At 45.6% G+C, this 18,727-nt stretch overlaps 1 protein-coding gene across 2 annotated transcripts in view; it reads left to right on the top strand.

The window, feature by feature from the left end:
- The window catches only part of LOC119373659 (protein sprint), a 42,678-nt gene that overhangs the window by 535 nt on the left and 23,416 nt on the right, over positions 1-18,727 (top strand). For both annotated transcript variants that reach the window (XM_049410776.1, XM_049410777.1), the window contains exons 2-7: positions 2,688-2,793; positions 5,765-5,826; positions 9,318-9,458; positions 12,779-12,966; positions 14,150-14,241; positions 16,472-18,006. In XM_049410776.1, the coding sequence (XP_049266733.1) occupies positions 2,763-2,793; positions 5,765-5,826; positions 9,318-9,458; positions 12,779-12,966; positions 14,150-14,241; positions 16,472-18,006 (2,049 nt within the window). In that variant the 5' untranslated portion in view covers positions 2,688-2,762. The remainder of the gene's footprint in view (positions 1-2,687; positions 2,794-5,764; positions 5,827-9,317; positions 9,459-12,778; positions 12,967-14,149; positions 14,242-16,471; positions 18,007-18,727) is intronic.

An 18,727-nucleotide genomic window follows, 5' to 3' on the forward strand; every position in this document is an offset into this window, starting at 1 on the left:
CAGGCTGCTGCTTGAAAAGGCCTCTGTCGTGTTGTGCAGCCAGCGGTCAAGCGCTTCCGTCGCCGCTGGAATGGTCGCGGTCACTCGTGCGTCACACATTTGATGCATAACTTCGCAGCAACGGCACGTCCGTCGCACCTTTTTTTTTTTCCTTTTCAACTTCTCAACTTACTCGGATATAACACCCGCGCTGTCAGTTGAAATGTATGGGCCCCCTTCTCACGTTAAATATCGAAACGATTGCCGATCCTGCCGACGCATTCTTTCGCAGATTGTTGTGCTGTGCGTTAGAGCGTGGTTCGTCGTTACCTCGGGAAGCAGATCACACGATCGGTGAACGCAATACCGTGCTCTAAGTGTAAGGGCACATCTTTCGCCCTGCCATCATTTGTCCTTGCAGAGGATTACTCCAGAAGTTTTCAAGCTGAAACTGTGTCGCGGCGCTTCTTTCAAGGCTGCTTGTGTCGCTGTTGTAATGCTCGAAGAAGGCATGTTGCTGCGAAGGTCGCAAGGATCAAATGTAAGCTAAAATCACCGCACTGTTGAGTGTATCGCAACAAGCGCACACAGATGAAGAATCAGGCGCACCAGCAGTTCTAATTGCTAGTTGCACTACACTAGGTAGATCTGTTGAACAAGCTCAAATTACAACCTTGATTGACACTACAATATCAGCTCGAAAAGGCTAATGTTTGTAAACTCCGGTGCTTGTCTGATATCGCAGCGTACGAATATTTTACATTGGTAGTCATTCAGTGCTGCTGCCATTGAACCGATTAAAACTAGCCACTGCATGCTTGCCTCAACAAGCTTAAACCGCAACCTTTACTTACACCACAGCAGCACTGATTTACCAAAGGGGTGATATTAAGAAGGTGTTGTAAACGTCGGTGTTTATCTTGGATGACATCTTGAATGACATATCATGTTATAGCATACAAATATTTTATCCTTGGTAGTCAATCAATGCTGCTGTCATTGAACCTTATAAAACTAGCCGCTGCATACTTTGCCTCAACAACAAGCTTCAGTTACAACCTTTACTGACACCACAGCAGCACTAATGTACCGAAAGGATAATATTAATCGGGCGTTGCAAACATCAGTGTTTACCTCGGGTGACAACATCCAAGCACTTTGCCTCGGGTTACTCATTCAACCATTGAACTTGCCTCTGCACACTTGTGTCAGCAACATCGCATTTCAATGGAGGCAAAATGCTTCCCAGGTGGCCACAGTCTTCCTGAGCCCTCCACATAGGCATGCCTCGTAATTATATTGTGGTTTTGGCATATAAAACCCCTGAAATTATTATTATTATTGTGTCAACAACAAGTTTAAATTGCTGAGTTGACTGACATCACAGCAGCACCAACGTCGGAAGGATAATATTAACCTGGTATTCACAAACGTCAGTGTTTATCTCAGGTGATGTCGTAAAAACACTTTGCCTTGTTAGTCACACAGTGCTGCTGTCATTGAACTTGCCATTGCGTTACTTGTGTTGAAAAATAGGCGCCGCTACATCTGTGCTTTGTGGCAGCAGCTGCATTCTCCCCTCAACCTCTCTGTTACATTAAAACCTCTCATGTGACAACTTTTTATCTGACAACTTTTAATGTAACATTACAAGTGAAGTGTAGCACTAGCTTGTACAGAATGCTGCGCTAGTACGCATGTTTCCATAATGTTCCCTGGCTCTGTAGGGAAGTCGTCCACATTAACCTAATTTGCAGGTAGAGTTCTGGCCTTATACATGCATGTCATGCCTAAAAGTGAAGAGCCTTTTTTCATTACGGGCTGAGTCATCATGTGGAAGGTGTAGTTCACGAAAAAAGCCCAATAAGCAGCCAGTAGGTTAATATTTCACGAATATTTATGCTTTTGATGAAAATCATTCTAGCTGTGACTATTTTATTTGTTTTATTTACACTGGTAACCTATGTATCTAGGAATTATTGTAGGAGGGTGTAATTATAGAGTCAAAGCATTTCACATGGGTTGTACATAATTATACAAAGGCATCATATTCGTCAGTATATTAATTACAGAGGAGTGCCTGTTCACACCATACCTGTAGAACAATTTCTCTGTGTTATTTTCATAAACAATCAAAACAGTTAGAGTAATAAATCCATATTTAGTATTCTAAGGAAAATTTAGATTTTCGGGTTTGAGTTGGCATTACTTCTCACACGTTTAAGCCAGCAACTGTGACTACATTGTTTATCACAGGTGTTAGCCCTGCTCTGTAAACTCCATTTCATACATCAGGTGCTACACTGTGGGAGCTGCGTAAGACATTTGGTCAGCAAAATGTGCAAGTCCTTGCATCTCGCGCTTGGATTTGGTCGTTGTAAATGTGACCTCCGCAATTGGCTCCGGCTGCACGCTACCGGAACTAATCGCGGAGGCCACAATACGAAAACAAAGAGATGCTGAGCAATCCAGAACAACCTGTTGACAACCATATAAATAATGGGGTTTGTTTATTTCTAAGGTACAAAACATCTTCATTTATTACAGTGTAAAAACGTAAAGAAAATTCTCATTACGGGTGGTAAAATCATTGAACTGCTTCTTGGTGCGAATGCATCTGCAAGAAGTCTCACCAGCTTCCGTAGCATTGCACCTGATGCATGAAACGGAGTATAGTAAAGCATGCAATGTGCTTTCGTCTCATGCAGGTTGTAAATGTGGACCAAAGGTGATGCTGCAGGGTCAGCTGTCTGACGCAGTGTCATCTGTGCACACGAGTCATCATGGTCTCTCCCATGACACCAGTGTTCACAGGTACCAACGCTACAATACACTGTTGAATAAGGACACAGTATGGGGCAGAATAGCACCAAAAGCTTGACATGTTCAATTATGTGCAAACTCCTTCGGTGCGACAAACTGGACAAGAAGGGGGGAAGGGACAAACACAACAGTCCGTGCTTGACCCATTTTTTTACAGTTCTCTTTGGTTTCTGCACTAATAGATCATCAGCAAGGTTGAAAAGCTTTCAACAGCAACAGTTCAAGATTGCTGTGTGGGTGTGAATGGTTTGTGCTAGTGCTAGTACTCCTCTTTACTGTAGCTACTATACCACTCCTCTCGGCGCGTTTATTTTCTTCAGTTTGGCTCCATTCTGGAATTCCACAGGGTGCATAGCATACTCTTGCAACATTGTAAAATTGAATGTAGCATGGTTATAGCGTGGGTGAATTACCTGGTTATGAACGCTACTATACGGGCCAAAGTTTTTAACCGTGACTGTGCTCTGACCAGTAGGAAAATGTTGGTAAAGGTGCATTAGTCATGAACAGAAGCCAACTGTATGGTTGTATGGACAAACAGGTCTGCAATTGAAGAAGAGACATTACGGAAAACTGTAAGTTGCTGGGTTCTTGCTTATAAAGTTAGCGTATGCAACGTCTGCTCATAAAAGCACCTTGCTACAGCATTAAACTTGCGCTTGTTCACAATTTTTCTGTTCCGACCTATCCTCATCTTTGCACTGGCAGTCAGAGAAGCAGCTTATAAACTTGTTTTTGATCACAAAAATGGACCATTGGCAAACACTGCTCGTACTTTGTACGTTTATTTCTGGTACAGTGACAGAACTGCACCCTGTCAACTAGAAACATATTTAAAAGCATGCATTTGCTGTCGAACATTCACAACTAACCTTAATGCTGCCTTCGCTTGCATCTGGGCCTCTGAATGTGCCTGTTGCCGTTTTTACACCCAGTGAATTGCCATCGTTTTCTGAAAAATTTACAGGCTATGCTTTTTATATAATTTTACAAGTTCTGTGTCAAACCTTGTGATGTTTGAGAGTTATAAGCCTATGTATAGTGCTTTGTTTTTATTGTGTATGTGTATGCTCTGCCTTACGCACTGTGCTAGCACAAACAAATATTAGGTGATAGTGTATCAGTCCTGGTATCCCTTGTATCATTGTCTGCAGTGTTTGCCATGTTGCATGTAGTGGCATTGCTGTCATAGATTGCAACTTTCATCTAAAAAAGAAAGCTCTTTGAGTCATACTTCAGGGAAGGGTAAACTGTGCAAAGCAGGTGTAGGAATAGAAACGTATGTGTGACTGTACATGTGCTGACTATCAACTGACGTATATTAATGTCTGTTTTGGGACGTTTTGTTCTTTCCTGACGTAAGTCACACCAACTAGTTCAAACCAATACTTTGCTTAGGCATCTTGAAGGGATAAGTGCAATGTCAAGACTCTGCGCAAAGGCACTTTTCAATCCCTGTCCCACTTTTGCACCAGAATTGACATTTGGGCAAGTTGGTATTAATTGAACATATTGGCGGGGCAGCACAAAAACGGGTAGTGCATCTTGGTAGGACTGCACATAAGTGCTGTCCTGTGTGCCTTCTTGCTTGCATTTTTAAGCGAAGCTTCTATAGCTCCCTGGATTTAGTACGCATACACGAAAAACCCTGCCCGGGTGAGCGTACAGAAATGAGGCACCTCAAAGGTGCACCGGTCACATGCGTATTTCTATAAGCTGTTTTCCAGTAATTGATGCTATCTTGATCGTGGGCTTGTTGGCGATCAGCCATTCCTGATGCTGTAATCTGATCTTTTTACCGAGGCCACTTGTCATTTCATGTTGCCACATTTCCTTGTTGCCTGCATATGAACACATGGTCGTCGTAGTTGCCTGTGGCAACTGAAGTGTTGTCCTTTTGAACATGTGGGTGAAGGTCCAATTCCTGGCATGGAGCAAGGAAACAGTTAGGAGGGAGCATTGCACAATGCAATAGAAAGAATGAAAGAAAGAAAGGAAAAATTACACCATCTCCCGCTAAAGGGGACCATGAGGCGATGCGAAGCCGGAGCATTTGCACGATCGCGTTCCGTTGGCGTTCGTTGGGCATGCTACCGACCTCGTGTCGTGGAACGCGAAGAGGGACGCTACGCGCGTCGTATCTTCCATCTAGCCTGGCCGTTAATTCTCACAGGGCGAGCGGGGAACGCGGTCGACAGGCGGGCGAGAGGGGGGCAGCGTAGGAGAGAGAAGGGGAGGGGAGGCGCATGCGCTCGAGCTCATCGCGGCATTGCGCAGGAGAGAATTTCGGCATGTCTAGCCCGCATTTCAGAGGAAGAGTGGAAAGGGGGAGGGGTATGGGAGAGGGTGAGTGGAGAGGAGGTGTGTGGAGAGGGTATGCGCATGCGCAGTAAGGGTGGTCATGCCGCACACCACCGGATTGAGCTCGGCCTTAAGATACTTCGCATCTAAAAAAGAAAAGTAGTACATCAGGTAGGCAAGAATGGGGGGGGGGGGGACCCCCTCTTGAAATTCGTCCAGCCTTCTATATCCTCGGGCAACTTTTTTTTCTTTTTGCCATGCGAAGACTTTCTTTCGAACAATTAGACCTTGCCACCCCTCGCCTTGGATAGAAAATTCTCGCTACGTGCCTGACATCAAGCATGAACACGCCAAGCTTCGCTTGCCCCCATTTTTCCTATATTTGTTTATTTTTGCACTACCCTACCAACCTTTGAACTTATACGTCTTAACAAGCGCAAAGCAACAGTCACTCAAAGAAGAAAAATATAAACAGGACGGGCTGTCTTTTCCTTGTGTGATTGTTGCTTTGCGCTTGTTAACATGTACGAGTTCAGTTACCACCAAATTGGCCAAATTCCTGCGTTAAATGCTAACTTTTACACTCTTTGTACCAGTAAGCCTGAGTAAACATCTTTACTTAAAGTTCAAGCTGTGCACCTTGCCCAACCCTAATTCGCAGAGTCTCCGGAGGCTGTGGTGCCCCTGTACGAGGAGCCGCCTGGGAGCCTCGACGAACGGAGGGTAGGGAGACGCCTCCGCCGCCTATCCCGCCACGTGCCCCCGTGGTGCGCTGTGGCAGCACGTATGCCTCTCACTGTGCTGCTCCTCTCTCCTCCTTCTCCAAGCCTCCTCCTCCTCTCCTGTTCAGGTATTGGGCTCACTCTCTCTCTCTCTCCCAACATGCCTTCCCCTTCCCCTGCCTCACCAGAGCATGACTGCATGTTGCTTGGGAAACATCTCACCTCAAATGGCACACATATCTGGCTGCTCTTCTGTCAAGGCGCCCTACTAATATTTCGTGTGGCTGGCGTATGTGCTTTGGCAGATTCGTGTCAGCTGAGAACTAGGAACTGTTAGTGCACCGTAAAGAGACACTAAAGGCAAACACTGAGTTTACGCAGATTGTTGAAATAACACTCTAGAAGCATCGTGGTGCTTGTTTTATGCCAAGAAAATGCTCAGTTTGAAAGAAAATCACATTTTACTGGTCCGCATACCGTTGGCGCTATTCAAACCGCCCATCTCCTGGATTGGGCTTGCGATGTAGCATTTGCCGTGCCCTTCCTATACTGAGCGATAGCCGGCGCTGCGGAGCATAGCAACGCAAGCTCAGTGAAAATTGAACTTTTGGACCAGCTACGTCATTCTCAAGGGTAACGGCAAGAAGTCCTTTCACGAATCCAACTGAAATGCACGAGTTGCATTTTATTTCGTCTTGTAGTGCACTCAAATGTTTTTTTTTTTATCATGGGTAGTTTGAGTACTTAATATTATTGTACTGAGGGCCTACTACGTCACCGGCTTATTCCTGAATGTCCCACTGGAGGTGCAAATCTTGTCCTACATTTACCTTAATTTCTCAATTACTAAAGTGCTGTGCGTAATATTGATGTTTTAGACATTCTCAAGCATTGACCTTTCACTCTGACATAAAATGTTGTTTGCCTTTAGTGTCCCTTTAACGGGATGCTAAAAATAAAAATAAAATGGACTGGGGAATTGTATGTCCTGCGTAAGCATTACTTGTAATGCCATTATTTAACCAACATATGGCTACACTTGCAGACATTAATATCTTTAGCCAAAACTAGGTGACATCACTAAGAACTAGCCGACGTTAGCCGTCATTTAGCTAATACTCACCATCCTAAAGCCGTCTCTACCCGAGATAAGCCAATATTTAGCCAACACTGACCAGTGCTAACCAGACGCAGAAGTACGCGAAAGAATGTGGTAGACCGGGGGCACTTTCTTATTACAGTGTGAAGCGGTTTGCTTGCCCTCGCGTAATTGGTTCGAATCCCCGTTTCGACGACGCAAGCATGAATCTGGCCAATCATGAGAGAGCAAGCGAAGCTGCTCTCTTTCTTCACTGTTATAATTCCCCAGGACACCACTCACTGTTCATTGCTCTCCACCAGTTGTGGAAGGGGTATGCCGAGATATGCTCTCGCAGATTTAATTGTTACACACGCATCACACACTTTTTCCTGGAGAAAAATACTCGGTTACAACCTAAGAAAAAATGTGAGCTCCGCCCACAGCCATCACTGTCCCTTCCACGGATAATTTGCATAAATGCTCCATTGAATAGCACTTTCTCATTTTCATGACGAGTGTTTCTTCTCTCAAGTGTTTCACTTCTCGAATGTTTCAGGTAGTTGACTTTCCCAAACAAGCACACGTTTGTGTCTCTGGCTTTAGGTCAGAAACTCGAACGTTCTGGTAAATTTCGTCAGGGATTCTGACATCGCTGCTCGGCGAAACATAATGTTCTGTGTAATGATGACGAACCTTTTAACTCTTAATGTGCACAGTATTTACATTAGCTGAGAAAAAGTACTTATGGTTTCAGTGGAAACCAGCGAGCACAACTGACTTTCACAGGTGGACAGGCATGTCGCAGTTTTGTGAGCGGAGCTTAAATTTTTATTAGGTTGTAACTGAATGTAACCAGAGAATGCTTACAGATTAAAATAGTGAGTTTGACTGTATTGGCACGTTCTGTCTCACTCAAACCTCGATATACGAACACGGATATGAATTATCGGTTATAACGAACTAAATGAGGAATAGTCTTGTCATAGCTACAGTGTTACATATAAACGTTTATAACGAATTTTCGGATATAACGAAGTTATTTTCGTGGCAGATGTGACTTTGTTATAACGAGGCTTGAGTGTACCAAAAACAAAAAAACAACCTAACATTGAAAGAACAAACGGAATGTCACTGCAGCTAATATTTAGACAAGTGGATTTGTCTTCATCAGGGTAGCAACCACACTGGCACCGCATGAATATCAATGGAGGGTCATCATTGCTACTTTTCACATAAAATTGTTGCATTAGTTACAGATGCCTTTCTAGGCTTTCGAAAATATGTGATCGATTTTGATGAAACTTGCTGACGTGCTGATTTCAAGTGCACAGTTATTGTTCTAGTACAATATTTAGTTTTCAAAATATCAAACATTTTGTGCGCCTTTAGGGAGCAAGATTTTTGGGTAGGATTGGGTTGATGTCAGGCTGGGATTTTTGCTTGTGAATGTTCAGCATCCCATAAATTTTATTCAGATGGGTTTAGAAACACCCGTTCTTGTTTTATTGCATACATTTCTCATTCCACGTTAATGTGTGTCAGCGGTGACCAAATGATGTATTTAAGGCAAGGTTCGATTTAAAGAAGAAAACTGTATTCAACTGAAGTTACCAGTAAATCGGCAGGGTTACATGTGAAAGAAGAAAACGGGATTCCGTGCTGGAGCTCCTTCCACTACGTGGGACACCCGTCCATGCCCCTGCTGTCTCGCCTCTCTCTCTTCTCTCTCTTCTCCAGCTATGCATTGCTATGCGTTCTCAGCTGGCAACCTCACTTTTGTTCTTTTTGAATGTTCTTCGATCCAAGCCTCATGGCAACAGCGCCTGGGCGACCGTGCTCAAGGCTCAAAGTTCGTGTTTACGTAGTGTAGTGTTTCTTGTGAGGGGACCGAGATGCTGCTGGTAAATTCGAGGGGCAGCCAGCGCTTCCCGGACCTTAGCCCACCATAGCCCATCGTCTTTGTTTGGGCGCCAAGCAGGCGTGGCCGTGTGAACTCGAGTGCTGCTGACATGTGATACGCTGATTTACTTTGTAACTCTCCCAGTTTAGTAAAAATCTTGGTCCCTAAAAGGCAAGTGAAATGTCTGACATTTTAAAAGCCACATATTGTACTAGAAATACAATTACACATTCGAAAAACAAATGTGCATAAACTCGGCAAGTTTCATTGGAATCGACCAGGAAATTTTTTAGAAACTTTTATAGTGGAATGCCACCCCTCAGGGGCTTTCTCACTAATCCATTGTACTTCGTGAACATACAGCTAGCAGTTGAGTGAGCGATTGCTCCAAGAATATTCTTTCAGACTTTTCGGTTGTCGCTGGATGCGAGCATCATTCATGGTTTACGTCATGTGCACATTTGTGCCTGTGCTTTGTTCCTATGCCTAAAGAAATGTGAATATTCTTCAGGGTTCTTCAACCAGCAGCACGGATGATGTGCATTGTTCTATGACCCTCTTGGAGCGTCTCATTCGCACCAGCAGCATCTGGTTTCTGCCAGACGTGGGGCGCACAGGTGCCGTGCACTACTTGCAAGGCAAAGCAGTTGGGGTAAGTGGGCAGCGTTGTGCTGCACCTTGCAAATCCTCCCAAGTTTTTTATAAAATTTTAAAATTTGGGTATGTTCTATGGGTTCTAAGGGGTCTCAAACTCGCCTCGTCTAGCGGGCTGCCGTCACAAAATTTAGTCCCCCGCAACAGCCGGGACAGTGAAGGAAGACTAGAGTTGGGCACGGGGTGAGTTTCAACAAAATGTTAGCGTCGCCATTTGAAGGAAGGCCTCTTTGCATATCTCATATATGGGTCATTTCTGAAGGGGATTTGACTAGGCTTGTGTGAATAGTAAATTTTAGGTCCGAAGCGAATCCAAAGCGAATAGTGATGTGGTCGAAGTGAATGTCGAAGCGAATTCGAATAGTTTATATTACATATAATAAAGAAAAATGAGCAGATTTGTCAGGACTCAACTAACGAGCGCAATATTTTTAAAGTTGAAACAAGGCATATGCATATGTCATTCTTTTTGGTTCAAAGGGAAGTGGAAGCAACTTTGAGTAGTAGCAGGATTTGGCTTTCGGTAGAATGCAAGTGATAGCATGTAAAATATGTTACATTTTAAAATTTACTATACTTAGAGCATATAAGCCGGTATAACAACCTTTTAAACTTAAAAAATGATTAATCGATGTGAGGGTAATACAGTAAAACCGCATTAATTCGAACTCGGTTATTTCGAAATCCCGCATAATTAGAAGGATTTCTGCAGCCCCGTATTTTGCAATGTAAATTTGAGTGGATAATTTGAAGCGGCGGTCAGTACCAGCCCGGTTAATTGGAAAACTTTGGGTGCCATGTGCCAATTCCCGATCCTGATTTAGCTGCAAATCCGCAGAAACAATGGCCCTTAGGAGCCACGAGGCAATGTATTGTAGCGATACTAATGAGTAACAAGTTGAGCACCCCAGCCTCGCTGCTGGCAGCGCAAGAAAAAAAAAATAAGAACAAGAAGCAGTCTTGTGGTCAGCTGAAATGTGCGCCTGCGGAAAAGAAGACGTGCTGCACTGCAACACAGCGGTGGCACGTGGGCAGCATGACGCATGCTTGTCTCAACATCAGTGCGTCATAAATTACCCATTCTTTCTGGGAAAATAGAGAAATTAATAAAGGGCGGTCTGACGGAATTCGTGATGTATGCGAACCTCCGATTGGCGGTTGTTCCGGCAATTTGCGCACTTGCACTACTGGCGGAGTACTTGCCTGCAACGCCTACTTCGAAAACTCAGTTCAAAAACTTCGATGATCATCTTTTCCACCTAGAACACATCGGGAATTTCGTCACACTGGTCATTATTAAATTCTTTATTTTACCAGAAAGAAAGGGCGAATGGTCGCATCATGACGCGCTGACGCTGCGAGGTGCAGGTGACATGCTGCCCGCGTGTCACCACTGTGTTGCAGCGAAGTACGTCTTTTTTTCCGAAGGCACGCATTTCAGTTGACCACGAGACCGTTTTCTTCCTTCTTTTCTTTTTTTGCGCTGGCAGCAGTGAAGCTCGTCGCTTCCGCGGTTTAGCGGCTAAATTGGGACCAGGTATTGCTGGAAAACATAACCCTCGTAGCTGCGAACAAGCAGGCACAGCAAACGACCACCTCTGTTTACTTTGAGTAATTCTAAGTTCCTTGCATCCCGCTTTTTGTATGTTTGGTTAATTCGAAAACCCGCCTAATTAGATTTTTCACAGTCCCAGTCACTTTGAATTAATGAGGTTTTACTTTGTGTTCATTTAACCTTGAAGTGGGGCTTCGCGGCAGTGCAAATTTCTCCTGGAAAGGTGTATTCACCGTATAGCACCCCATCCACTGCAGTGAAACCAGCTTTACAGGGGGTTACATGCGGTTTATATATGTCTATTCGCTCATTTCGAATACTTCGAAATTTCCTGGAATTTAAATTCGTTTCGAAGCGAATTCGAATACTGTAATATTCGTTCGAATATTCGAAGTGCTCGAATATTCGCACAAGCCTAGATTTGACGTCAGAAACACATCGATACTGATCTTTAGTATGATAGAAATCTGAATGCCAGTTCTGAAATATACAGTTTCTGTTCCACGGTTATGTTTCAACGCATGGTGATTGAATGGGATACCTCTCGAAAAAAATGGTTGAGACCAGTCACATCTCTGTAGCTCATGAAAATACTTAATAAAATTTTAAAATGTGGGAAAACGACCGTCATGTGTGGGCTGTGGGCCACTAGCGAAAGGCCCGCGGGCCGCGTGCTTGAGACCCCTGTTCTGAGGCTTCATTAACGTTGCATCAAGGTTCACGAAAGGTTCTGTTCGTGCAAAAATTTTGCTTGTGTCCCCACAGCTGTGCCCTTGAGTTTTAATGGTTTAAAAACTCTGGAACGTTACCTGCTTTAAGCGTGTTTATCGAAAGCTCCTAGAGTAGGCAAAATTGGTACCACAGAAAGATCACTGCAAATATTGTGATTTAAATCAGATGTCTTTCATGTCAGTCTCGTGTGATCAATATTTGCTGTTGCTTGTGCGTTGCAAATTGTACTCTTAACTGTAGTCAACTGTAAATCCTACAAAAGTGTCTATTGTCTCATGGAGGGCCATGCTCAAGGCAAATTATTATTATTTTTAAAAATAGGTGCTGTACCCCTGTCTCCAATGTCTTTGTGCCCCTTCATGGGATTTTAGGAAATTTTAACATTCACAGTTCGGTAGGCATGCAGTGTGTATGAGGCAATGTAAGCCAGTGCGCAGTATACAGTGTGTTTTATTTTAGAGGTAACAGAATTTTTAAAAACCGCCTGTGTCATATAAATCTCCTAGTTGAGCTCGATCACTTGAACAGGCACACATTGCTTGCACCTGAAATCATAGTGCATGAATTGATAAATTACCGTAAAATTTGGAGGAAGTGAGTCCTCAGAGGAAAATATATTTCTTAAATGAGTCTGAGTGAGCTCCAATGTTTTTGTCGACCTATGGTCACAGGCATCATCATCGAATTGCCAATACAGATCTTGAAGGCCATGCTTTTTCTCACTGGAACTTCAAAATCGTCATGGGTCTCATGTGGCCAGTTCGGGTGCAGTCAATGTGCGGGGAAAAAAGCATAAAATTTTGAGGACAAATTTCAGGCGCAGGCACTTCGAGATCAGGCCTCGATGTTGTGCGTGGTCCGAGTATGCAGAGTGGGAAGTCGGTGTGGGAGGGTGCTTTCCCGGAACGGTGTGAAAACTTGAAATTAGCAGTGAAATTGGAAGGGGTGCTTGCTTGGGTGGGAGTCATTGCTTTACTAGTTGTGCTGCTTGTTAAACTTATATTCTTAGTTAAACACATATTTCTTGCCAGAACTTTATAGTACGGCAGTCGAGCAAAAAAGGCACCCTAGCCCTGTCTGTGCGGCTACCTGTTGATGCTGGGCCGTACATCGAGCACTACCTCATTGAAGCCACAGCCGAGGCCAAGCACTGCCTGGAAGGGTCCGAGAACCATTTCGCCTCAATACCCGTGCTGGTCAATCACTACTGCCAGTGCTGGTGGGTGTTTGCTTTCGCAGAGCCGGCTATATTTTGTAACCTTATAGTAGTGCAAAAAAGCTTTTCTACTTCAAATTAGCCCTTTGTAACGTGTATTATGGTCCGCCGTCCATAAGTGCGTGAAATTTATGCAGTTCAATGCCAAGGTCCTGAAAACTCAATTTGAATAAACTATAGTGTATCTTATATCAATTAATTAAAAGTACAAAGTAATTAATTACATAATTACTGTGCAGTTAGTCATGCCATATTTCTTCATAAAACGAATCCAATTACTCACTCACATTATATCCAATAGTTATCGGCTGGCGGTAGGCATTCCCAAAAACTGTAAGAAAATATTCTGAAATTCCTGCCTAAAACGTCCCACATTGAGCGTCTCGTTCGTCACGGTACTGCCTTCACCAAAGTGATAGTGTGTAGCGAAATATTTCACCCAGAAGCAATATATAAGAATTCTCGGTAACAAGAATCTGTAATTTACCTTTAGCTCAGTGTTCGTTCTCTTTTATTGCCACTAGTGCACATAAATGGCAAAAGTAAGTTGCGTGTATGTAGTAAGCGCAGCTTTAGATGCTGTGCCGCAATGGGTTAAGGTTATGTGTAGGAGCCGCCGCTGTGGGAGGAAGCACGGAAGCCTATGGCAGCACTCTTCAGAGCACTACCGCCTACACCTGGCAAAGGCTTGCGGTGCAACTGCAATAAAAGCAGTAGGCGGAGCACCTGCGCACTGTATTCGTTACCAGTGATCAGCGTGAGCAGTGGGGAGAGGAACCGTAGTGGACAACACACCGAGAGCTCCACCTGTCACTTTGTCTGCGCCTGCACCACGAGCCTTTGCCAGGTGCCGGCAGTGGCACTCCACGGAACACTGTCGCAGGCTCCCGTGTTCCCTCTAATAGTGTCCTGCACAGTATATGCTCTGTTCTTAGTCTATCCTGACGCGCCTTTGGCTATTTTGACTGTAATGCATGCCTCATATTCATTGAGCGAAGCTAAGTTTAATCTTTTGCGTTCCCGAATCATTATTAGTGGCTTGTAACATATTGATACATTCATCACCCACTTGCGGCGCAACGTTAAAAATGTGCCCACGCTTCTCCCATGATTCTGTTGGTTATCGTTGCTCATGTAAAAAAGATCAAACTAAAAGCCATTTCTCGTTTTCTTTATTTTTTTTCAGTGACGAACTGCCTGTACAGCTGTGCCTGCCAACGGTTTTACTTGAGGCGACCACAAGGCAGGAGCTGTCTGCCCTGTCACTTTTGGGCCAAGGTACCCAAGTGCCAACGCACATCTTGGCCTTTTGTTATCGCTAACCATTTTAGCAATTTTTTGTGGGTAATAAGTGATAGTTTGTAGTTTGTTGCTGTCATGCTATTTTTTAATTATTATTATTATTATTAAGTGTATATAAGGAAAGGTTGGTGCCAATGTGTGGTGCTGGCTGCTTCTCTTGCAGAATAGTTGCCCTCGCAAAGTAGTGAACAAGCACACAACTATATACAGATAGGTGCACGGACGAACACTTGTGCAGTTAGTCACACGAACTAACTGTCCATACATAACATAAAAGTTGGCCAAGATGTCGCAGCTGATTATTAGGCAGTTGCAAATTGTCTCTTTAAGTGCTGCACTATACACTCAAACCTCATTATAACAAAGTCACATCTGCCACGAAAATAACTTCGTTATATCCAAAAATTCGTTATAAACGTTCATTTGTAACACTGTATCTATGACAGGCATATTCTTCATTTACTTCGTTATAACCGATAATTTGTTATATCCAAGTTCATTATATCGAGGTTTGGGTGTAACTGCAACAGTTATGTTTACACAAATGAATGCTGCACGAGCACAAAAATACAAAAAACACATGTGTGCAATTAGTGTCAAAAGCCAGCTTTTCTTTCCAAAAATGTGTCTGAGAGAAGTCTGAAAAGTGCAGTGTATATTGCTTTGCATATGCTGCACATTTTATTGGCATATGCAACCACATTTTATTTAGCTACCAAACTTCATAGACAATTTCCACCATTATGCAATACAGTATAGACCGCTTATAACGTAAGTCGCCGGAGTCGCGAATATCCGCACTATAAGCGGTACCGCACTATAACCAAAACAACCTTCTTCAAAGGCTGCACTTGCGCGAAACGTGTTGAGCATGTAGCCTCGCGTGTCCGATAATTGACATATGCGATTTGGGGCGCTTACAACCACTTAAATGTCCGAATGTTCAAAAATTAACCGCCAAAGACCTGCATTGCCAACGAAATGAACAGGGGGAAAAAAGCAAACAAAACAAAGTGCCATCGCGGAAATTCGCCGACTACGTTTCAGGCCACCTCGAGGTATGCGCATTACACAAAACCATGTCGAATCGCGACCGAAATTTCACGTGCTGAGCGGTACCGATCGTTCGATTTCACGGGCGCGCACGCGATGTCCGACATTGCAATCGAATCCGGAACCACCATTCGAGAGTTGCATGTGCCAACCATGCCCTCGTTTTCATTAACGATATGATTCTCTTCCCTTCAAGTGCAGCCATCGCAAAAAGTTTCGTTGATTCCGCACCAAACCGCAACTTTTATCGCCCGCGACCGCTACCGAAAAGCAACCAACGCTGATTAGGCCTAGCGTGCGGTTCAGCATGTTGTCGTGGGAAGTTTGTCCAAGACAACATGAAGGTCGGACGTCGAAAAGATCGCACTCAAGCACTAACCCAAGAACAGCGCGCGTGATACGAAGTTTTGTGTTCGTGGCCGGGAGATCAATGGCGACAAAAGCCCGCCAAGCTCGTTTAAGTCCGCGCACTGGCAGAAAAGGCGAAAGCTCGCGTCATGAAGCCGCAAAACTTTTCAATTTGCGGACGAGGTCGCAAACGCGATATCTGTAGCAAGTGTGATAACGACGACGCTTTTCCCGACAGGAAACTTACTTTAAAGCGCACTTGATGAGGACGCGATCGTACGTTCCACGCGTAACGCGCTGCCGGCAAGCGGCCGCGGAGCCTTGCCGCCGCCGGTGCAATGGCTACTCCGTCGCCTAGGCAACCACCATCCTTCCCCACTCGGCGAGCCCGCACAGCGCTGCCGCGGTCTTTTTCCTCCCTCCGCCCCTCGTTCGTTCACTGTGCGTGCCCTCGCCCTTCGTAACGACCTCGTCGCTCCCTCCCCAGCGGCGTACCTCCTTTGAGAACCGCACTCGCTACCGCGTTTGTCAGAAATATTTTCCCGCAACCGCATTATGAACGGTATTTCATCTTGGGGGACTGCACAATAAGCGGTATGCGTATACATGCGGTTCTATGGGAGGGTGAACGGGAGTCGAAAAAGACCGCATTATAACCGGTCCTGCACTATATGCGGTTACGTTATAAGTGGTCTGCACTGTATTGGCCAGTCATTTCTGCTATTAACCCTGCTCTTCTTCGTTGATATACTTGTCAAATGCTCTCGACTGCACATTGTGATACTTATTGCACGTGTTCTTTCAGAGTTGTGGGTGTCAAGCTTGCTCAAGTCGGCTCCGTCAAGCGCGGGGTCCAGCACGTCGTGCGCCTCCTCTCAGGTGTCTCCCAATCCAGACCACAACGCCAACATCCACGTGTCGAGCTTCAAGAAGAGCTTGCCTGTTAACTCCGTCGTCACCACCCCTCCAGTGGCGGCCACGAGGCCAAACTTTCTCGCGCTTCACAGTTCCACAGCCGACACCGGCGAATTAGCAACTCAGGTTGCCGATCCCCCTTCCCCACCCACGCAGAGTGAGGTCGCCCTCATGTCCGAAGTGGCTGGCAGGTCAGCGTTCTACGTAGGTGTGGACTCAACCCAAAGTGCCGCACCTAGTAAGGCACCACCCAGCAAAGCCGTGCCTGACAAGGCGGCATCTGTCAAGTCAGTGCCTGACAAGTCCGCATCCATCAAGTCAGCATCTGTCAAGCCGTCACCCGTCAAGTCAGCATCCGTCAAGCCTGCACCCAGTAAGACCAAGCCGCCTACTCCGGTGGAGGAGGAAAAGCCCCGGTGTCTTATGAAACCGTCCCCGCGCAGGCGACGAAAACTCCCAGAGTCGTCGCCTGAAACCTACTACTCGAGTAGTCTTGCCGACAAAATTAGCGACTATGAGGACATCTGGGGCACGGCCAACGGACGCGGCGGCGACAGTCCCGCTCCCGTACTCTCCACATTCAAGCCGGAAGGCCTCGTGTGCCAGGCGACACAGACAGAGCTGCATGGTGGATCCATGCCCGAGGGAATTGATGCTGCCGCGCAGACGCGGAACTTGTCTCGTTCCATGCCCGGCATGGTTAACGATAAAACCCAGCCGGGCCAGTTTACCAGCCCCTTCTACAGTGAACCGGTGGACTCTCTGTTCCTCGTGGTGTCTGCACTCGAACCGCTGCAGATCGACGAGCTGTCACCGTCTGCGTCGGCGCGCCGGGAACGACCCCTGATGAGGCATTCAGAACCTAACGTTCACTCTCTACGAAGCAGTACCCATCGTTCTTCGGACCTGACGACTACGTTCGACGAAACGAACTCATGCTCTTCGGACCACTTGCTGGCAGTGTCTGCGCCGGCTTTGCGTGGTAGCTCGGACGATGGCCCTCCGAGCCGATGTGGTCGGTCCTGGTCGGTAGACCCCTCGTGGAAGTGGCTTGTTTCGAGCGACGACGAGGATAATGGCAGCACCATCGGGGACCTCAAGTTCCCTGTCGAGGATGTTGATGACTCCGACGCCGGTGGACTCGAGGAAAACGTGTCTACGGTAGAAGAGATCATTGGCATCTCTGTGCCGGACTTGAGAGTGCCTCCAGTCCCTGCGTTGACGGAAGGCAACGTGCTGAGAGCATCGCGTTACGACAACCTCGATGCAGTGTCGGTAGCTGAGAGTGCAGCTACCGATGGCAGCAGCAAGCACAACCACGGCGAAGACGACGCATTAACCGAGTTCTGTGAGCCCTGGGACAGCCTGCGGTGGGAAAGGCTTCTGCGATTGGTGGAGTCTTCTCCGGATGCCCCAGAAAGCAAGGTCAGAGATCTGGCACGAGCTGCTCATTTTCCCAGTGCACAGTACTCAGACATTATAATTGTTGGTTATTTTTCTTCCGCACTTTTTCAGTACGTCTGAATGCATAGTGCAATTAATCAGAAAAAAAACCTGCTAATGCGTTACAAGGCAATACTGAACCTTAATCTTTCAAAGTGGCTTGACTGTTGTGTGCTCAACACTTTCCTGTCTGCGCCTCTACTCATCGATAGCCCGCTATCAGTGGTTTTCAACTTCAAATTTTGCTGCGCTAGGAGTGCTTACGTGTAGTGTCATCCATTAAAACAGGAACTATTTATCTAGTTTCACTTTTTCGTTTACTTTTTTCCACTACGAAGGGCGCTTTGAAGTGCCACATAAATCGAGAGAGCCGAGGGCTCGTAGCTTCAAAGATGGCGTCGACATCATGCGCACCTGCCTCTCAGAAATGGCAAATTTCGGTGAATTCTGGCGAGTCTGGTTCATAATTTTTTTGATGATGGCAGCAGCGCAGACTCGGACAGACAGACAGACAGACATAGAACTTTATTTGGGTCCTGAGAAACGCTACTGTTAGAGCAACGCCGCGGGCCACTCGGAAGATGATTTTGATTTGTTGGACTTCAGCACAGACAGCGAAAGCGCGTCACACAACCACGGAACGTCAATGGGTATCCGCTGGTAACTTTAATTTTTATCTCTGAACCGAGTCGTCGCTGCTGCA

The sequence above is a fragment of the Rhipicephalus sanguineus genome, chromosome 11, assembly GCF_013339695.2.
Source record: "Rhipicephalus sanguineus isolate Rsan-2018 chromosome 11, BIME_Rsan_1.4, whole genome shotgun sequence".
In the NCBI taxonomy this organism is placed as follows: Eukaryota; Metazoa; Arthropoda; class Arachnida; order Ixodida; family Ixodidae; genus Rhipicephalus; species Rhipicephalus sanguineus.